Source organism: Aythya fuligula, chromosome 20, assembly GCF_009819795.1.
Source record: "Aythya fuligula isolate bAytFul2 chromosome 20, bAytFul2.pri, whole genome shotgun sequence".
NCBI lineage: Eukaryota > Metazoa > Chordata > Aves > Anseriformes > Anatidae > Aythya > Aythya fuligula.
In genome coordinates this window covers 10,153,129-10,174,723 of record NC_045578.1, presented here as the reverse complement: position 1 = coordinate 10,174,723, position 21,595 = coordinate 10,153,129, and the positions used below count along the sequence as shown (strand labels likewise).

At 59.8% G+C, this 21,595-nt stretch overlaps 1 protein-coding gene across 1 annotated transcript; it reads right to left on the bottom strand.

The window, feature by feature from the left end:
* Positions 1–1,352: 1,352 nt before the first annotated feature.
* DUSP14 (dual specificity phosphatase 14) lies at positions 1,353–14,219 on the bottom strand. The gene is made up of 3 exons (XM_032201067.1): positions 14,107–14,219; positions 5,049–5,142; positions 1,353–3,438 (listed from the first exon to the last, which is right to left on the bottom strand). The coding sequence occupies exon 3, from the start codon at positions 3,318–3,320 to the stop codon at positions 2,724–2,726; it is 597 nt and encodes a 198-aa protein (XP_032056958.1). The 5' UTR covers positions 3,321–3,438; positions 5,049–5,142; positions 14,107–14,219; the 3' UTR covers positions 1,353–2,723.
* Positions 14,220–21,595: the final 7,376 nt, after the last annotated feature.

Below are 21,595 nucleotides of genomic sequence, written 5' to 3'. Positions count from 1 at the left end.
TTGGGATTCAAACCTCGATTTCAATAAAGAACCCGTTTCATTCCCGACAGAGCCATGGAGGGGCTTGTTCTGGGGTACAGCTGGACAAAACCTGGCCCTGCCTGCAGGAGCAGAGCTGCCACCGCGCTCCCCAGGTGGCATCAGGGCTGAGAAACATCCTCTGGCTCAGGAGAAACTCAAAGAGCTCGACCAAAAGGGCCTCACGTGAAGCTGTGTATGCAAAGTCGTCTTCATGGCTCATATCTGCAAGATGCCTCCCCAAATAACATCCAACCACTCTGAAACAATTGCAGGTGGGCGCTTTCCAGAATGGGTAGCAGGAAGAACGAGGTTTCCCTCGAGCCCAGCAGGTGTGCTTACCGCAGTCTGAGCTGTGCTGTGCTCTCCTCTTTGGTCTCTGTAAGTTTAAGGATGCGTGATGAAAAAATTGATTTTGAGGGGAAAAACACTCAGGTAAATACCTGCTCTTGGAACGAGGAATTTGTGCAGAGAAATACCAGTAAGTATTAATACCGAGGCAATTCTCCATAATATACTCTTTGCTGGGTATTTCTTATTAATGAATTCTTTATTTCGTGATGTGCTTTATCAGGCAATTATATTTTAAAACAATATTATTAATATTATAATATTGTTAAATTATACATGGTCAATTTGTAGGTGTTTAATTTGGAAAGTAGATTTTTTTCCCCTCCAATACGTCATGCTTTCAGAATGTCTGCAGACTAATTATCAGTCTTCATTTTTAATCTCTCGTTCATTTTCTTGCTTACCATTGCCCTGGTGCAGTTTAACTGGGGAGGAAGATGAGCAGAATGCAGTTCTTACATGGGCAGTCTGCTTGTCACTGCACTGCCAAGAGACACAACCAGCAAAACCTGACCAGGTCACAGCTCATGGCAAAAAAAACTCACTCATTTCAGTGGGAAAAAGACTTCCTCTGTCGGTGCAGGACTGCTCTGAGATGCATCCACTGATGTTAGGAAAAATGGTGCTAAAGTACTTTGGCTTTCTCAATTGCAGTTCTGTCCAAGTGCACCCTAGGTAAAAGAAGGGTTTCCAGGTGGAAGGGGCTGTAGTTGCATGTAGGAAACTCCTTTTGGACCTTGCAGTATCGAGGAATTTGCAGTAACTGATTTTGGAATAGCCAAAGGACTTGCCTGGCTGTCCTGATGGTGATGGTCAGGAGCTGCAGGCCCCCTGGATGGACTGAGAACAGATCAGCCCAGTGACTGGCACAGATCACGTTATTTTGCTCAGGACTCGTATCAAGCCCCTGCTCAGGATTACACCGTGTTCCCACTGTTACTTCAGATACATTAGCACAGTTCTGAATAGGAAGCCAACACATGTTCTTGTTTAATCTTTATTGATTTTTTTTTTTTTACAAGTATAGAATCTCATTTAAATCAGATAGCTATCTCAGCATCCAGCAATCTGCGTACTCCTCCTTCTGAGATGCAGCAGAGGACACAAACGTCTCACTGAGGAAGGGGCTTGCTTTGTTCTGGTGATGTGGTAACGAAACCCGGTCCCCGCTGTGTGCAGGGAGAGGAGCGGTGTTCGGCTCGCAGTGGTTACACCACGGGAAGGTTTCTCCCACTTCTCAGGTTGGAATCTTTCTCCTTGCGAACAGAACAAGGCAAAGCCTTCTCCATAAAGCCATCCTCGTCCGGGAGGTTTCACAGATCGCCTCTTTGTGCAGAATAATTCTAGAATGCAACATAACCTTGAGGACATAATGAAGTGTTTTAGAAATGGGCTAAGGCAGATCACGACCGTACTTAGAGCTAAGTAATCAAGCAGATTTACCTACTTCCAATTTACTGGTTGATTGAACGTTAGAAAACACAGCTCAGCCCTTTTGGAAGGTGGCCATGCACACAGTTTCCTAAACGTTTCTTTGGCTGGTCAGTGCGGGAAGGGTTAACCTCCCACGTCTGTCTTGAGCCACACGTGGACAAATTCTGTTTACTTTCCACCCACAAAAAACACCAGTGGTTTTCAGAAGTGTAAGTGTACTCCAGGACTATTGCCCCGGCATGGAATGAGTGAAAAAGGACTTTGTATTTATTTTGATTCCAATCTTTCAGATTTTATTTTACTTGTGGCTGACACGGACTGACTTCACTCTTTTTGACTTTTAATACAGATTAAGAGCTGACTAAAGATCTCAAACACTATATACTGAGAGTCACTACAGCTGTTAAAGAAAACACCAGCACTAGCAACACAACTCCACTCCTTCCTTCCTGGCTCTTGGTAAAACCCCCTGCCTTAGAGCAGGACTTCTCTCGCTCTGTGCTAGCGCCGCTCCCTAGCCACTACAGGATTTTGCAAGGAAGCAAACAAGCTATTAAAGAAATATCCAGGCTACCGCATCACAAAGCGCACTTTGTTCATCAACTCTGCCAAATGCCTCTTAGGCCTTTCCTCGTAGGATACTAATAAACTGACTAAAAAGAGAGGGAAGGTTTATGAAAGGAGAATAAACTTATAAGGAGACCTCGTTCTGCTAAATCAGAGAAATATGGATGGGGAATCCCTGTAGAGAGAAATGCGTCGAAGGGAACCGTTGGCCTTGCAGGTTAGTGAGGTGAGAATCAGTTGAGGTTCTGCTGTATGGTAAAGAACCAAAGTTGGCTGTAGAAAGAGAAGGGAATGTCTCCAGTCTGGCCGACTCCGAACAGCGTGTCCCTTCTGTTGTGCTTCCTGCAGTCCCATTAAATTCCCCAGTAAGGCATCAGGGGTCTCCTCTCTCTCTCATAAACGTCTGGGATGATGCCATATGGTGTCTGTACCATTTTAACCGTCGTCTTCCCAAACAGCTTCCTCTCGTAGTCTATCAGTTGCCTCCAGAAGCCCACGTTGGGGCGTATAACGGGGCGCCTCGATTTGACCCAGTTGTATGCCTCGAACAGGGACACCTTGTGGTACTTCATCAGGTAGGCGATGCACAGCGTGGCCGACCTGCTCACGCCGGCCGCGCAGTGGACGAGGGTGGCCCCGTGCTTCCGCGCCACGCTGTTTATCTTGTCGGCCACGCTGTCGAAGTACAGGGAGATGGGGGCGTTGGGCATGTCAGCCAAAGGCACTTTCACGTATTCGAACTGGGGCCAGTTGAAGTTGGGAATCTCGATGGTCGCGTTGATGATGCAGGTGATCCCCCGGGACAGGAGCAGGTGCCGGTTGGAGGCGACGCTGCCCCGGCTCAGGTACAGCGAGGGGGTGATTTGGGCGATGCCCCCGAGGGCACCTTCAGAGAGCATTCGTGGAGCCATCAGAGTTCTCGGTAAGGAGTTGTGGCTTCTGGAGGTCATGGAGGATCTTGGCACTCACACTTCCATTATGGGAAGGGATCCAACGGGATCTTCAGCCAAGGGAAGGATTGTCTGGCCTGGCGGGGCTAGGGCAGCGAGAGCTTCCACCGCTTCGTCACTGCAAAACACAAGCAAGGCCGGGTGAGCGGGCGGCCGTCCACCGGGACCACGTCTGTGCAAGAGAAGGAAAACCCCACTCGCCCCGCTGTGGGCTCAGCAAACCTCGGCAGGGTAAGGTTGTTCTGGGTTTGTGCAGTGCTTGTTACCAGGGGACAGATATTAACAAAACAAAACAAAAAAATCTTCCAGCCTAATTGGGTCCAATTACTCGTCAAGGGCTTAGGCAGCCTACCTGTGGGCCCGGACAGAATTTCAGCCAGATTAGCGCATGGAAGATTGGTTACACCTTTTTCGCATTCAAAAGCAGCAACTTCACAGCTGGCTGGAGTCCAAGGGGATGGTGAGAGGCTCAGGCTGGATACAGATGCCAGCAATTTACCCTGCCCTCTCCCCAGTGCCACCCTGCTTTTTTTAGGTATACGAGAGGCCCTGCCAAAATACATAAACATAGGAAAGTTGCTCATTAGAAAAGGCGGTGAGTCATGTCCATCTCGATCGCTAATCGGCTCTCCGTGAGGCTGAGGAAGTGTGGAAAGAGTGACCTGGTTCTGTCAGAAGCCGAGAGTAAAACCAAAGCAGAGGTAGGGACAAGGGAGGCTCTTTTCCTGCTGCCGTAATGACTGACGAATGTTTTGGAGAGAGCCACGCTCTGCACAGGCTTGGGTTCGCCTGCTGCGGGCCCCAGGAAGGATGAGATCTGGGCACTCCTGCTATTTCAAAGGCCGGAGTTCAAAACAAAATACCTGCTTTCATCTCCCCTACTCCTTTAGGACTTCCCCAAAGCCAGCGGAGAAGCTGTAAGCATGGGGACGAGCCCCGGAGCGTTAATAACTTGCGAGTCACTTCTACCTGCGCCGTCTCCAGCTGGGACTGCCCGGGGGGTGCGGAGCTGCTGCTGCACCTCCCAGCCATGTCTGAGCCCACCCGTGGTGCCCTCGGGCTCCTTGTGGAGGGCTCTGGGTGGTGCTGGGGGGCAGAAGGTGCCTGCCCCCAGCAGTCAGCTCTGAGGCTCGGAGCCCTCAGCGCTCCCAGAGCAGCGCTGCCTGCCCCAGGGGACCGTGGTGGTTCCCAGAGGTGCCACCTCTCCCTGCTGCTTTCCCTACCTGTTTTCTCCTTCCCTGTTTCCCAGGAAAGGCCGAGGTGGGGGCAGAGCCAACCTGGGACCCCAAAAGGGCTGAAAGGCTCTGCCTGCAGCTCGCACACCCTGGCACCACGGCGCAGCGGGCGGCCCGGGCCCTGGGAAACGCCGGCAGGTCTCAGCAGCAGCCGCTAGCGCTGCCAGCACATTTTTGGCATGCATGTGCAGTATGGTAACTTAACGAGCATAACACAGTCTCCTCTGTGGCTTGTTCCCTGCTGGCAGCTACTTGAGCAGCTCCTGAAACCGTGGGCCCCAAGTGCGGGCGCTGTGAGGGTTCGTGCCCCGCCAGGAAGATTTTTGCTGCAGCTGCGAGCGCCCAGGTTCCCCTGCAGCCCCCCCCCCACCACAGCCACCCTGCTGGAGCAGCGGTGAACGTGGTGTTTTTCCAAAGGAATGGAGGTCTTGGAGCATGGGAAATCCCTACCCAGAGGTCTGTTACTGACAGCACAGGGGATTTGGGCACTTACACTCCGAAACAAGCTGCTCCAGATCACCGACTGGCACCCGGATGTGGAGGGCTGCTGATGCTGGGATGTCCCGCGGTGTGTGTCCAGCCCTGAGCTGGGAAGAGAAGAAAAGGTGGGAGTTAACAGGCTGTGGGCCCAGCCAGGATCCCAGGAATTCACTCTAAGTCCTCCTTCCCTGCACCCAGGACACCTGGGAAGTGTTTGGGGTTTTCCTCTTCCATCACAAGCCTTACAAACATACCCTTGCCTTCAGCAGCCACCGAGCTCTCTCCTACTCCCAGAGCCCTGGGGTGGGTCTGCATTTCTTCAGGCAGTGCCCAAAGCTCTCTCCCCTGGAACCCCCCCGTGAGGGCTGTGCTTCAAGCTCCCTGTCCCCAGCACCGCGCCAGCAGGAGAGGTGCCGGGATCGCAGGAGAAGCGTGAAGGGGCAGAGCTGGTGCCAAGAGCTGCAGCATCCCTCCCCGGGGAAGCAGAGGGCTGGGGGAGCATCCCCTTCCTGTATTCCTCCAGCTCGCCCAAAATGAACAAATCCCAGAAGCGTGGGCGCAGCACGGGAACAGCGGCAGAGCCGCCCGCGGGGACGCGCTGCAGGAGCCCACGCAGGGAGAGCGTGAGCAACGCCTGCCCCCGGAGCAGCCCCAAGCAGCCAGCCCCGCTCCACGGCTAGCCACCGAGCCCCTGGGGACAGCAGGACAGGGTTCGGCTTCCCTGCACCTGGCCAAAAAACGAGGAAGGAAATGACACGGAGCGAGGGGAAGCGGGCCTGGGGCCGCGGGTGCAGGGCAGCGGTGTGCACGCTCGCCGCGGCGCTGCCGGCAGGCAGGGCGGGCCGGGAGCTCTGGTGGAGCTGGGAGCAGGCAGAAGGCAAAGCCAAACAGGATTTTGAGCTCCACGCCTCCCTCCGGGAGGGCTGGGAAGCCTCAGCGTGGAGGTGACCCGCAAACACGCTGCAGGTTTCTCTTACAAGGTGCTGAACCCAGATATTCGTCTGCTCATTTGTCACTGGTTCAGAGAGACCACGCACGGCACCTGAACAGAAACATTGCCCGAGTCCTCGCGGTGCCACGAGCCAGCAGGGTGGTCAGGGTTCAAGTCCCATCGGGTCCCGTTGGGACGTGGCCTTAGCAAACAGGAGGGCACGGCTCCACAGGCTGCTCAAAAGCCCCCAGGCCCACCCGCGGGGCTCACCCCACCTCTGGGAGCACCGCACAGCGCCTGAGCCCCCTGTGCCAGCCCTGGTTTGATCCACGGGTGCCAGGTGGTGGGGAGAAGGGAGCGTTTTGTTACACCAACAGTCCTCGGGCACAAAGCGTCACCGTTGGAGGAGATGCGAGCCTGAAGGCAGCCTCTGCTGCACCCCAGGCCCCAGCCAGCCCCGGTCGGTGCATGCTGCTGGCCCCGTGGGGCTGCAGATGACAGCCGTGTCCCCACGGGGTCCTGCAGCCCCAGCTCCACGTGGTGCTGGCGTGATCCTGCCCTCCTCACCGTGATCCTGCCCTCCTGCGCTCCGTGCCAGGGTGCGTCGCTCTCCGGCGCTGTGCACATTTCCTCCTCAGCCCAAGGATTTATATTTTGATTAAAAGACGAGATCTAACGTGTCAAAAGCCAGCAGGGAGAACCTTTTGGTCTTAAAAACGTTAAGATGGACGAGGCGGATGGCCTCGGCGGTGAGAGCAGGGTTAGGTTTGGCAGCAGGGCTGTGACAGCCGGCGGCGTCCCTGCCTGGAGCCGGCCGCGCAGGCGCTCGCTGCAGCCCCTCGGGGGCTCGGGGCACTCGGGGTGCCTTGGGAAGGGCCTCGCTGCTTTCCATAACGCGGTTCCTGTTGGCAGGCACCGACTTATCCGGGCATTTGCATGTGCCGGGCTGGGCTCACTCGGCAAACTCTGCAGCCGCCGGGGCTGGCAGCGAGCTGCCCGCGTGTGGGGGCACCGCTCAGCCGGGAGGAGCGACACAAGGGATGGCAGCGCCAGCCCCGATAGCAGCAGCAGGGCACCGGGTGGTTTTGGGGCCAGCTGGGAGCGCAGGCAGGGTGCCCGCAGGCCCACGTCTCGGCTACGTGCCACCTCCCTGGGGCTGGCTGGTGGGGCTCCGAGGGGCTGATCGCGGCGCGGCTGCTTCAGGTGGCGCTGAGAGGCTTCAGCTGCCCTGGGAGCTGCGTTTCCTCCTAATGCTCACGCCTGGCCCCAGCCAGCTTCTGCCAGAGGTTCCCTGCATCCTGCTGTTTCGCTCCCACGAGATGCCTTTTGCCTTCCTTAGGGCACCCCGTTCCTCCTGGCACGGCCCCGCTGTGACCCAGCGCTGCCCCTCTCCGCGCGGCGCTTCCCAGGGCAGGAGCGACACGGCTCTTCCCAACCGCTGCTCCAGGCAAAACAACAACAAAAAAGGCAAGGGAACCAGCTGAAAAAACGAGCCACCCGTACCTGTGTGGTGGTGCTGGGGCGGCAGCAGGGTCCCCAGCACACAGAGCTCCCCGCTGCCAGCTCAGCACCGGGGTTTTTTGTTCCCTACAAGCACGAGGAGAGGCTCGGGGTGCAGCAAGGCTCGCTGGTGGGCTGGCTGCCACCAGGTGTTCCTGCCACGGCACCCTCATCGCTGTGCTGATTCCAATTAACAGGCTAATTAATCTTGCAACAGCCCTGACCCACAGCAAACCCCTTCCAGGCTCTGCCACGCGATTCCTCAGCCACAGACACCGGCTGCTGCTGCTGCTCCTCCCGCTGGGGACCCCGAGTGTGGTCCTGGGGCTCCCCAGCCCCGGTGGCACGGGGTCCCTGGGGTCCAGGGACCAGAGGGTTCTGCTTAACGAGGGGTGGGGGAAGTGATTGGGTAATTACAGCCCGGAGATAACCCTGGTCTGCAAAGCCTCCAGCTCCCCTCAGGAGGGGTTTGTGGTGCTGCTTCCCCCGCCCCTGCTGCAGCAGGGACCTCGCTTCTGCCCCGGGACTGGATCTCTTCAGGATCTCCTCGCCCGGTGCCTCCAGCACACTGCGTCGCTGCGTGGGATAAGTCTGGCGAGCTCGTGTGGCTGTTTTTGCTGTACCCAGAGGCTGAGCTGTGTGGTTCCTCCGTGGTGGATCCCCCAGGACGTGGGGCAGGTGCCCTGCCGCAGGGGAGCCCGTGAAAGCTGAGCCCTGCGAGGCTGCCTGTGCCCCGCTCCGTGGGGCAGCTGGGTGAGACACCAGCTTGGTTTCCTGGTGGCAGAGCAGCTCCTCTCGCAGTGAGAGGGGTTGCAGAAGTGATAGGATAGCACCTGTGTGATGGTTTGAATATCAGATGCTCTGCTCCCTCAGAAAGGCCGCTGCTGGCAGCGCTCGTGGGTCTTCTGGCCCAGATCTTGCATAGTTGGGATTTCCTCCTCTCGCTTCAGTTCCCAAAACACAGCTCTGTTAATGAAGGCTGAAATTCCCCCAGGCAAACGTTCTTGGTCCCTGGACCTCCTGAGAAAGGCTTGGAAACACCCCTGAAAGCCCAGAAGGCTGAGGCAAACGCAGGCAGAGGTTACAGTGAAGCACGCTGCGGTCTCTGGGCCGTGAGAGGGCCTCGTTCACTGGGCTTCAGACAATGAGCTGGCAAGCCTGAACTTCATGCCTCTTATTCTGGGGCTGCTGGGTGCCTTTTCTCCGACTTCTTTGTTGCTCTGGATGATTTTTAAGGGCTCTTTTAGCTTGAGAGCAGAGGCACTGACTTGTTCCTAAGTGACTGGAGTGAGGCTTGCAGCAGGTACCGCTCTGTGTGGCAGCAGCGTGGTAATAACACACCCGGCACAGGTACCAGCATCTCCCCGGCTCCCTCGGGGCTGGCTGAGGTCCTGCAGATGTTTCACTCGGTGGCCAGATCCCCGGAGGGGTGGCTGGGCCTGCTCCAGCCTCTGCTGCTGCCCTCGGTGTTCTGCTCTTCCCTGAAGGCCTCAGGAGGGCTGGGTGGCGCTGGGGACAGCAGGGACACTGCGGAGCAAAGCGGGTGGCAGGGCCCGAGAGGTGTCCCGGCGAGTTGAGTGCTCGGGGAGGACCAGGGGAAGCAGGAGCCGTGCTTTCCCCACAAAAGGCAGAGGAGCAGGAGCCCCCGGTTTCTTTCCCGGAGCATCATCTGGGATTCGAGGCAGGTTTGTGGGCTGGGTGTATGAAATGTCAGTGCTGAAGCGAGCTTCTCCCCCTTCCCAGGAGAGGTAAAGTTATTCATTTTAGAGATGACAAATGCTTTCTAATGCTGCAGTAAAGAGAAGAGTCAATATTGCAGGCGCTGAATGAATGAGTCTGCTCAGGGCTCTTCCTAGCCAGGCTGAACAGAAAATTGCTTTGGAAATGGTCTCGGAGAACGGCGTTTAAAATAAATTTCAGCAGAGAGCACAAACTGCAGCCATTCCGGGGTCAGGCCTCGCTCGTACCGCGTCCAGGGGAGCTTGAAGTGGGTTTGGGGCCGTTGGGCAGCCCTGGGCAGTGAGGATGTGCTGAACCTGCTGGCTTCTTGCTCCTCTTCCCATCCCTCGGCAGCCGCTTGCTCCGCTGCCTCTGTCTGTCCGTGGCCGTGCTCCTGGAGCTGTGGGTGCCCCAGGCCCCTCTCGGGAGCGTGGCTGAGAGCCAGCAGCGTGCCCCCGTCACCGCAGGGATGAGCAGTTTGGGTTGGGAAGGGGAAATGGGAAGGGCAGGGGGAGATGTGGCTGTGACAAAGGCTGTACCTCGCGCCTGTGGGGAACCCCGTGCTGGTTCCTACAGGCAGGCCGCGTTACCCTCTTGGGCAAGCGCGGGGTGGAAGCTGTCAGATGTTAAATCAGATAACAACCTGCCTCCTGAAGCTCTGGGCAGGCCTGGCTGCCTGCACAGCACCCAGCACAACCGGGTACCCCGTGCACACAGCTGCCTTCCCAGAGGCTCGGCGCTGGGCTCCACGCACAGCTCCCCTCCACGAGAGGCTCGCAGGGCTCGGCTGCAGGAGGTCCTGGGCTCAGCAACCCGAGGAAAGGCATTCAGCCAGGGTAATGCACTGAGCGAACGTGTGAGGGGTTAACGAGGAACGGCAAAACATGGTGGTGTTCCCAGAGCATCAGGGCATGCCCGCGGGTTAACTGCTGAACGCCCAGCGCTGCTCTGCCCCTTCTGCCGCTGTGTGTGGAGGCTGCCAGGCCCCTGCTCTGCCAGCAGGGACGCAGGAGGCACCTCTGTGACTCAGGAGCGAGGAGGAAGGGTTTGTCATCAGCACCTGGGTGGGGCTGGATGGGGCAAGGGGTGAGCAGTGCCTGCCTTCACCCGGCTGGGCGCATCCACACAGCGCGGCTCCTCTGTTCGCTGCTCTCCCAGCACCGAAACAGCAGCAGGAAAAACCAAAAAAAAAAAACAAAAAACCAACAACCCACAGGTGGCTGAGGCTCTGGAAGGCTCTGAAGGAAGGGCTGCTACCTGCTCCAGCAGCCAGGGTCCCTGCTCGCTGCCTGCTGCTCCCGCTGCCTGCTGCTCCCGCTGCCTGCACGCCTCTCCCTGCTCGCTGCCGTCTCCCACGTGAGGCTGCCTGCCCACGGGCGCCTCGCCGCTCCCTGCCGCCTCCTCCTCGCCTCTGCTTCCTCTCCTTTCCTCTCCCCTGGCAGCTGGGGCCTGCCAGCTCCACGCAGAGCCCTCGCCGTGGGGGAGCCCTCCCGGCTGCTGGGGAGGACGGAGGTGGGGAGCCGCTGCGACCCGGAGCGCGGGGATTGATGCGCTGCTGGGCGATGCAGCTGCTCTGCTCGGGGACAGGTCTCCCTCGGCAACCAGCAGGCTGATTTTATGCATGAGAAACAGTCTTTTTTTTTTAAAGGGAAAAAAAAAAAAAAAAGCTGTCTGTTATTTTGGAGCTCCTGGCGTGATCCAACGCGCTGCGCTCGGTGTCTGCTGCTCGGAGCAAGAGGCGGGGGGCTCCCCTGCAGGGCCCAGCCCAGCAGCGTGGCCATCTGCACCTTGCTTAAAAACTTGGGTTGGGTGCACGAAACCTCCCTAAAAACCAGCGTGAAGCCTTGAGGAGGCGTGAACCGGCTCCTACAGTTGTGCGCGGTGCCAGGTGTGCCATCAGCTGAACGCCAGGGACTGCTCTCTAATCCTCTGCTCTCAAAGCAAGCGGGGAGAGATCCCCTGCTCCGAAGTGCACGGCTTGCTTGGCTCCAGGTGAAGGCACCTGGGCTGCAGGCGGAGCTCAGAAGCTCCCCAGCTCCCTGCCTGGCCCTGCACAGCCCCAGCTAAGAGGGACACCACCTCCTAGGGACACCACCTCCTCTGAGCTCTGAATGACACGGGGCCGGGCTGGCTGCTCGCAGGACCGGGGCTGCTCGGCTCCTGGATGCTGCTGGAGGCTTCGCCTCTCGTTGACGCGGCGGAGCTGTGCGCTGGGGGAGCACCTCCGTGCTTGGCACTGTCCCCGCTGGCCCACTTCAAAACCCATAAAATTGAAGGCAGCTGTGAGTTCGCTCCCTGGAAATCGTGCGGTACTTCCATGCTGACGCTCGCCCGGACCTTTCTGGGGGCTCTGCCAACTGGTGTGCGCTCCGAGCCTTCCCTGGGCAGCCCCAATGCTCCCTGGTGAACCTGGCTGATGGGTCTGGGGTGGAGGGATTGGAGGGATCCCCCTCAGGGAAGGGCAGCAGGGGCTGTGGCCTCATCCCAAGGCCCTGCGGTGGTTCAGCAGGGGCTGTAGGAGCAAAAAGCACGAGCTGGAGGCAAAGAAAGCGCGCGGGGCTGGCAGCGGGCTGGCTGTGCCCGGCCTCCTGCCCGCAGCAGCTGTAAGGAATGAGGTCACTTTGTGAGCACATCAATGGGGTTGCTTAGGGTAACAGGAAGGGAGGCCGATTTTAATCAATTAGCTGGAAATCGAGTTTACATGCAGCAGCAGGCGCTCCCCATGCAAGCAGCCCGGGGCCAGCACCCCCCTGGGCTGCTGGTGCAGAGCTCGAGGCCCCGCGCGCTCGGATTGGTATGGACGGGCGCTCGGCAGAAGGGACAGCGAGCGAATTCCAATTTCCCTCATGAATAGGGACGCCTGGCCCGCTGAATTACTGCTCAGCCTCCCGCTCCCAACAGGAGGAGACACGCAGCCGCGCTCCGTGCGGGGGGCTGCGATGTTTACAGGGGGGAAAACCACGGCTCGCTGGGGCACGCGATGCCCCGCGTGGATGCCGGGCAACCCAGCCTGGCGCGGGGAGCTGGGGCACGCAGAGGCACCTGCTGAGCTGTCCTGCGGGGAGAAATACCCCACGGTGGCTGCTCTTGTTTTCTAAAAGGGGAGAGGAGTTGGGCAGGAGGAGCTGAGCGGTCAGGCAGGCAGCAGGGGGTGCCCCGTGAGCCTACGGTGCCCGAGTGCGGGTGGGCAGCGAGCTCGGCTGCCCTCTTCCCGCTCGCTTCCCGAGCTGCTGGAGGCCTGGGGCCGTGCTCCGGGGATTTCCCTCCTGTTTCCAAACGCCAGAGCCTGCTAGGTGTTGACGTTTCCGTTCGCCTTGTGGTTGCTCAGCGTCTCTTTGAAGCCGTAACTCAGCGTGCACGTGGCCAGGCTGGGGACTGGCCATGGACGGGGTTGGGAGGAGCTCCCACACCGACCTGAGGCACGAACCTGGCTGGCGAGGGGAAAACAACCTGCCCACAGGAGGAAGGGGTGGCCGCATCTTCCTGGGGCCTGGCACGGTGGTAGGAAGCCGGGAAGGTTTCTCCATGGCACCGCTGGGCCTTCTGGGCTGCTGCTTCGCTCTCCTGGTCCTGCCTTCTACCTGGACCCCAACTGTGCTGTGCCTGGTTCCAAGCCATTACAGCCTCCCCAAACATGCTCAAGCAGCCCTCTTTCTCTTGTACAGCATTCCACACTTTGTCTTCCCTCTCATTATATCCAATTTTAAGGACTATTTCCCCCACAGCCAGCCTATTTCTGAACACAAAACCAGCCTGAGCTCTCCAGCTCTGAGCCTTCACTTGGGTTCAAGCACTGCGTTGAGCCCTGCGACTCTCAGCATCGTCCTGCCCAACACGGAGGAGCTGCGAGAGGCAGGAGCAGATCCCTTGGGGTTTGGGTGAAATCCCTGGGATTTCACCTTTGTTTCCAGAGGGAGTGGGGCTGCTCGTGCCCTTGCCCAAGGCCCTCAAGGCAGGAAGGACAGCGGCAGGGGCTGTGTGTTGGGCACAGGTTGGTTACAACCTGCTGTGCTGCTGCCACCCTCCTGATCTTCACCGGGGCTCTGCCAGCCAAGCCCTGCTGGCAGAATCCTGCTGGTGGGACCCGGCATGAGCTCTCCAAACCGGGGACTGGTCTCCCACCGCTTGGGAACTGGGGTTGTGGCGCTGCGAAGGCAGAACCAGCCCCGTCCCAGCCCCGGGGAGCAGCGGCACGCCTGGAGGGAGACGGCGAGGCCCAGGGGGAAGGAATCCGCTCCCTGCCAGGGCAGGGACAGCCGATCCGGTGTATCACAAGCAGAGACAACATTTGGCCAGCGCTAATCCCTCCGCCGCTCCCGTGGCGGCGGCGTTAGGGATAAACCGAACTCGCAACGTGATATTAGGGCATCCGTCAGGGATCAAGGACTCACCCGCTGTCCAGTCGAGCAGGTTGCAATCCCCGCCGGCCGCCCGCAGCCACATGCCAGGCATTGAGCAGCGGCTCCAGAGCTGAGTCAAGGGCCGCGCACGCAGCCGGCGGGGCTCTGGGGCCGGCTGTAGGGCAGCGGGGTGCCCTAAGAGTGGGGTGCCAGGGGGTGCCAGCACCCCCATAGGCACCAGGCAGGGCTGGGGGTGCCCCACAGCACCCGGTGCCGTGAGGGAAGAGCCGAGCCCTGGCACGGAGCTGGAGGGGTGGTCCCGCTGGGTGCCAGCAGCGGGGTTTTGCCTTCTCCCCCCTTCTCCCGGTGCCCCCTCAGGCACGGTCCCAACCAAGCCACCCTCTGGGGACCCTCACCGGGGGGGGGCCCCGCGATCCGGCGGCGCTGCCCGGCCCCGGGGAAGGGGGGGGGGGGGTGTGGGGGAGCTCGTTTGGGGTCGGGCACCCCCCCCAGCTCCCCACCACCCCCAAACCCACCCCACCCCACCCCACACACACGCCTTCTCGCCCCGCAACCCTCACCTGGGCTCCGTGTGGGGCTCGCTTGGGCTCCGTGGCGGCGGGCAGCACTTTTATCCGCCGGCTGCCGGCTCCGTCGCGGCGCTGCCACCTGATCGCGGCGCTGCCGGGGCCGCCCTCCGCCTCTCCTCCCTTCCCTTCCCTTCCCTTCCCTCCTCCTTCCCGGCCTCCTGCCCGCCCCCCCGCCCGCCCCCCGGTGGCCGTTGCCCGGTGCCAGTTGCCCGGTTACGGCGGGGCCGAGCCCGCCCGGCTCTGCCCCCCCCCCCCCCCCCCCCCCGGGCGGAGCTGATGGCGCCCGGCCCGCCCCCCCCCTCAGGGCGCTGAGGGGAGTGGGGACAGGGGGGGACGCGGAGGGGTCCCCGTGGGGGTGTCGCGATAGGGACCTTATAGTGTGTGGGGACGTTACGATGCCATAAGGGGACACAGCAGGGTCCTTGTGGGGTGTCACTGTGGGGACATTACGGTGTGTGGGGACTGTGGGGACATTACAAATGCCATAAGGGGACACAGCAGGGTCCCCATAGGGGTGTCATGATAGGGACATTACAGTGTGTGGGGACACTACGTGATCTGTCGGGACATGGTGGGGGCCCTGTGGGGACAGAGATGTGGCAGGGTCCATGAGGGGACACAGCAGACTCCTTGTGGGGACATTATGGCATGTGGGGACACTGCAAATTCCATGAGGGGACACAGTAGGGTCCCTGTAGGGGTGTCACCATGGGGACACTACACAATCTGTGGGGACGTTACAAATACCATAAGGGGACACAACAGGGTCCCTGTAGGGGTGTCACTGTGGGGACATTACAATCTGTGGGGATGTGGTGGGGCCCCTGTGGGGACAGAGATGTGGCAGGGACCATGAGGGGACACAGCAGGTCCCTGTGGGGGTGTGACAGTCTGGGGACATGACAGGGTCCCTCTGGGGTTGTGGCAGGGTCTGTACCCCCCATCTGGGGATGTGATAAGAGCATGTGTGGGGCACAGTGAGTTCCCTGTGGAGACATGCCAAGAATAAGTGTGGGGCATGGCAGGGGCCCTGTAGAGATGTGGTGGGGTCCCTTTGGGGACATTACGGAGTCAGTGTGGGGACATGTGGGAGTCCCCGTGGGAATTTCACAGCCTAGGGGCTTAACAGGGTTCTCGTAGGGACGTGGCAGGGTCCCCCTGGGAACGTGACAGGAGTATATGGCGGGGGCCCTGTGGGGATGGGGATGTGGCAGAGTCCCTGTGGGGACATGATGGGTATATGTGGGACATGGCAGGTCCCTGAGGGAATGTGACCGTGTGGGGACGCGGTGGGGGCTCTGTTAAGGGTGGGACGTGCTGTGTCCCCATGAGGAATTTGCCAGCATGGGGGGGGGGACATGGCAGGGTTTCTCTGGGGACCTGGTGGGGTCCCCATGGGGAGGGGACAGTGTCAGGATAGAGCTGGAGCTGAGCCCATGCTTTGGGGACTGGGACCTCCCTGCACACATGGAGCTGGACAAGGGGGGGCTGAGGGGACACCTCGGGCTGGGGTCCCTTCTCTCGCAGCAGGGTGGGCTTTGGGGAAGTCGAGGCGAAGCTGGCGGGGTCTGCGCCCCCCTGCCTTCACCACCATGTCGTGCTGGGAGCAGCCTGTGAGCTCAGCTGGCCTGACACAGGGGAGGAGGAGGAGGAGGAGGAGGAGGCAGCAGCCTCCGCTTTAACCCCCCGGCTGCCAGCGCCTGGCCAGCAGTCTCCAAAGCATTGCCACCCTGGCTCGGTTTTGTTCGTTTTCTGCTGCTGTCGTCGTGTGTTTGGACCAAAATAGCAAAAATCCCTAATAGGAAGCTTCCCTTACCTCCGAGCCCTCTGGCTTTTATCTCACTTCAGTAGGTTTCGTGACTCAGCAGCCCAGATGGAGCCGTCCCTCACAGCCTTCAGCACCAAATCTGTTTATTGCTCCAGAGGCTGTTTTTCCAAGAGCCTCTCTGCTTTGTAACAGCCAGTGCTCTTCCTTAAAACCCTGCCTCTCCAGCCAAGGAGCTCATCACATTCAGCGCGGAGGTGGGTGAGGAACAAAAATAGACAAATTAAGAAAACCTCAAAAGGCCAAAAAACGAAAATGTAAGGATTTCGGCTCCGTGAGCCGGAGCTTTGCTCTGCCTCTGTCTTGCGTCAGATTTGCTCTGCTCTTCCTCTGCCCCTGGAGCCACACCATGGGCAGGGATGGACCCTGGGGCAGCAGGTCCCCTCTGCCCGGTGCCATGGAGCCGTCCCTGGCGCTTCTGGCAGCCGGGGCTGGCTCTCGGCATGCGTGGACACAGCTGGGGTTGTTTATTTCCCCTAGCATGGGAATCACTGCACGCCCTTCCCTGGGTCAGAGAGCAGAGGGCACAGCAGGGTGTTAGGTCGTGGGTAGGCTGTCGGGGTACCCCTGCGGGTTTCGAGGTGTTTCCCTCTGCAGATGGCTCGGAGGTGAGATTTTGGGTCTGCCGAGGAGCTGCGAGACAGACTGACCTTCCCTGGCTGTCTGCTGGGGGCTGTGGGACTGTGCCTCGGAGCCCTCACAGCCCAAATCCGGGGGGCATCAGCAATGGGCAGCGCAGAGAGCCATGAGGATGTTTTTTAGGGGTGGCAGCCTCAGCGCCTCGTAGTGTTCGTCCAAGCACCAAGCAAACAACCCCCTCCCCGTATCCCCCTTGTCCTCTGACTGCCACAAAATGAGAAATGCATTCCTGGGCAGAGCCGGCTGCTTGTCACGGGTGGTTCTTAACTACTCGTGCAGCGGTGGATGGATGCTTTTAGTGCCGGTGTAATTTGGGCTTTTAACCTTCACCCTGCCAGCAGCTCTGTGTTTTCAGCATGTGTTAGAGCAGGCAAAGAGGGAAACTCTGGAGGCCTTTGACCCAAGGATGCAGCAAATGAAGCGGGTACGGGAGTTAAAAGGAAACATCATCTCCTCCCCGCACTCAGCCCCTCTGCAGGGTTTGCTCATGGGCGGCTCTCACACGGGCAGTTTCAGCCAGAGGGGAGCGTGCCACCAGGCACTCCAGGCCCTGCTTGTCCTTGGTCCCCACCAGAGACGTGTTCTTCTGCTGCCCTGGCTGTGTGGGATGGTGGCAGCTCATGGGGGGCTTCCCCTCCTTCCCCTAGACACCTAGGGTTGTGCGTTATGGGTGGTTGGGCCACAGGTGATCTTGGAGATCTTTTCCAACCTTAAAGATTCTGATTCTCTCCCCTTGGAAGAGAAACAAAAACGGTGCTGGGGCAAGAGAGGTGCAGCAGGACCAGGCCCCCTCCACGAGGCCCCGTGTTTGGGGTCAGTGGTGCCTCAAAGAGGATCCTCGAGCCCAGGAAGGGCTCAGTCATCCCCGGGGTGAGCGTGGCACAGCGCAGTCCTGGGCGCATTCCCGAAGGGTGCGTCTGGCCCACAGTTCATCAGCCGGTCATTAGGGTCATTAGCTTAATCACCGGGGTGTTTTCCTGCCCTGCTCTGTGATCAGCGGTGGCCACGCGGCCGCCCAAGTGGGGAGCAGATCGCCGGTTTCCGCAGCGGCCCCAGCGCCGCGCGCAGGAATCCAGCGCCCGCCGCCAGCCATCCTCTCCAGTTTCCATGGTTACACGAGAGTTTACCCGGCCCTGGAAGGGCGCAGGGACCCCGCCTGATGTGAGAGGCCTGGGGCCGCGGGACCTCCTGCCTTATTGACAGCAGGGCAGGGCGGTCAAACCGCTCAGCACGGGCATTCGCTGTCCTTGCGGCGTGCGTGCCCCTGCTGAGCGGCACCCTCGGGGCACCCAGGGGGCTGTGGTGTGGTTTTGGGGTGCTGCCTTCCCCTCCTTGCTCCCCAGCCCGCCAGTGGGGATGCAGGGAGTGATCTCCCGCAGAAAAATCCAGCTGAGGAGCCATCGGCTGCCTCTCGTTAGATGCGAGGTGACAGCGCGGAGCAGAGGGAACCCTGAGCAGGCGTTCAGGCTACGGCTTGTTAATGGGGAAAAACAGAACCTGAGCTTTAGGTCACCGCTGATGATTTAAGTGGCCAAATATAGGTCACCAGAGGCCTCTCTGGGGAGGCAGGAGAATGTCAAAACACAGCAGGATTTTTGCTCGCTTTCAAGCGACGAGGGAAGCAGAGAGGTTGTGTATCCAACCCATGGGGCGAGTCCTCGGTGCTCCCTGACCCCTGGCAGGGGACAGCTCAGCTCCCGTGCCCACGGAGCCCAGGAGGTGGCCGCGGTGCCACCTCGGCAGTCAGCTGCGAAGGCACGTGAATGCTGTGGAGCCCGTGTGGTGCTCTGATTCATGAGGCCAATGCTGGAAGGGCTTCCGCAGCCCAGGCGTGGTGCACCCGGCCGCGGGGAGCCGCGTGTGCCAAGGCTGAGTCACCACGGGTACGGCCTCGCGCCTCGCCCTGGCAGCCTGGGCATCCCTGCACGGGAAAGCACCACGCACTGGGGCCAATTCTCCCTCTGCTCTTCCTCCTGTGGGGGACGGCGGGGTCTGTGGGGTCATAGGAAGCAGCTCTGCCACGGCTGGTGGCTGGAGGGGTGCCCTTGTTGCACTGCTGGCTGCTCAGAAGGGCGAGCGGAGATGGGAATCGTGCAGGGCCCCCTAACGCGGGATGTTTTGGCAGCTCCCTCAGCAAGAAGCTGGGTGCAGAGGGGTGCCGGGGTGCCGGGAGGGTGGGGTGAGCTTCATCCGGGTGCTGGCACACTGAGTCACGGGGCTGAGCAGCCACGCGAGCCGCAGCGTGTGTGCATGGCCTGGCTGGGGGTGGTGGTGCCCCGTGCCCCGGGGAGGTGAGGGCTGAGGGGTTGACGTGGCCGGCAGCTCAGCCTCCCGAGGCGCTCATCCCTCCTTGCACCTCTCCCACCACGGCTCCCTCCTGTCCCAGCCTGCTCACCACCCACCTCCGGGGCAGCCAAGCTGGGGTCTCTGCCTCTCCGCAGGGGCCTCAAACATCTCCTGGATCTCCAGCCTCCTCGCTCATGCTTTTGCCTGCACGTGGTGATGCTCTCAAACCCCGCTTGGTGTTTAGCAAACAGCACCCATGCAGCCCACGCAGTCCTGCTCGCCCCTGTTGGGGACGCGGTGGCAGCTGTCCCCAGAGCACTGCCCCGCTGTGCTGCGAGGACACGACCTGTGCAGACCAGGCAGTTCCTGGGATTTCCCAAGCCACAAATCGCTGGGCCACCCTGAGTGCTCCCCCATGTTCGGGTTTCCCCTGCTCTTTCCTACCCCCTCTGATGCTTGTTGGGTTCCCGTGCTGCTCCGACCCGGCACCGCTGCGGTGTGCTGACGTGTTTGGGGCGTGTGGCCTGGCCCGTGGCGGTTTAGGTTTCACCGGCCCCACCTGAGGGAACTTGAGCAGGCACGAGAACTGGGGCTTTTTGTGACTCTGTTATCAGTGTTATCTGCTCCGCCACAGCCTGCCGCGTCCGTCGGGAGCTGGGGAGCCCGGGGTTGTGCTGGGGGCTGCACGAGCCCCCGGGACCCGGTCCGGGCAGCCCAAAGCTCCCGGCTCTGAGTCACCGAAGGGCTGAGGGTGTTTGCTGCTGCTGTGGCTGCAGCTGTCAGAGGAAAAAAAGGACTGATGCTTTTAATGACAGGCAAATAACAGCGCCAAAGATTCGTGCACGCACCCCGTGTGACGGCTGCTAGAGGTGCCCAAGAAGGTGCAGGGACCGAACAGCTCCAGCCTCTCCCTATCGCCGGAGCTCCGCTGTAATTAATGCTGCCGGTATCCAGATAGGCACGTGAACCCGAACTGGCTGCCTTCCCATCCTTCCCCAGCCTTGTTCCATATTTAATCTTTCATGTTCACCTGAGTCTCTAATTAAACCAACTGTAATCCTTAGCAGAGAGCCCACAGTGTGCCAACGAGCTCTGGCATTCCCGAGCACCGTGCGGGAGAGCCCCGCGCACAGAACAAACCCACGGGCAGGCTCCTTTTTATTTTCCTCACCCTAAGTATCACCGACCTCAAAGCAGGGTCTGGAACGAGGGCCTGCCAGCAGCAAAGCTCTCAAATGGTGCGTGGGGACCATCTTTTGTTATTATTATTTACAAAAAACCATCGTGACTGGTTAGTTTGGGGTGGCTGACAATATTTTGCTGGGTTTCTCCGTGCCGTTGGCAGCTGCCCAGGGGTCTCGGTGAGGAGGGGCAGCGCTGGAGCCCCGCGTGCTGCTCCCCATGCTGCGGCCCTGCTGCAGAGCTCCAGTTAAAAATAAAAAGCACGCGGCGGGGCTGTGAATGGGCTCCTGATTTCCTGGGGCTGCTGCGCGGGTCCGGGTGCTGGGCGAGATGCGCGTTGTAAATAGAACACCATATCCATGGCAACCCCAACTTTTCATTATTGTTAATTACTCGTACGGTGCCAGCGCCGCACATGGCGCTTCCCGGCGCGGATAAAGATAGATCCCCCCCGCCTCAAAGCCTCTCCCAGCCACACCGCCGCGCCAGCCAGCTCCGGGGAGCCTGGAGCTGGGTCTGGCAGGCAGCGGCGGAGACATTTTGTGAGGAGCTGGGGCTTGAAGCAGGAGGGACTGGCATGGCAGCGAGGCAGCCGGGAGCTCGGGGGTGGCTTTGTCCCCAAGGCCACCTTCCCTGCGTGTTGGGAAAGGGCTTGGGGGGCGGCAGCAGCTCGGAGGAGGTGGGCAGCAAGAAGGGGAAGGGGCCTCCCCGCCGCCTGCCCTCCTCTCTGCTCAGCGGTGCCGGGGAGGGCACGGAGGGGGAAACGCGCAGCGTTTGTCACCAAAGGGATTCTTGGCACTGGCTCGAGCGATCGTGCCCTGGAGAAATTTGCCCCTGGAAGCCCGACCTGCTGTGAAATCCGTCCGGCTGAGCTTAGTGCCCAGCTGGGGAGCTCAGCCCGGCGCAGTGAGGAGGTGCTGAGCCTGGCACAGGCGCGCTGGAAGCCTGCTGCCTTCCCTGCTTTGGAGATGCCCTGTGAAAGGAGAAAAACCTGTTGTTTCTCTGCTTTGATGCTCTGCGAGGGAAACATCCCAGCCCTGCTTCCCCAGGAAAAGAAAACATTTCTGGTTCCCCTCCTGTCCAGCTGAAGGAACGCAGCGCTCCCCTCTCTGAGATCCTTTCTCCCTGACACTTTCCAGATGGCCGAATTATTTAGCGCTACCCAAAGCACAGAGCTCGGCAGCGTTTGGTCAAAGCAGGGCATGTTTGCAGTCCTGTTCCTGTTACTCACGTGTGCCGGGTGGGGATGCAGCCAATTTTGGGGTGTTTGGAGCAGGTACAGAGCCAGTGACTTTGTCTCAAGCACTCCTTTGTTGTAGAAGCCATCGCATAGGAGGCTGGGCAGGAGCAAAGGCAGGTTTTCTTTTGGTTTAGTGTAAAAAGACAACAGGGGAAAGCATTTACAGCTTTGTCCCTTCCCTTGGCACTTCTGGTCTATGCAATCTCAATTTCTGCAGGCTTCGTGTCAGTCACCAGTAGGTCGTTTATTGCTGCTGCTTTCCTTTAAATGGGAGCACTTACTAGGTAGCTTGGTGCCGCGTCCACGCA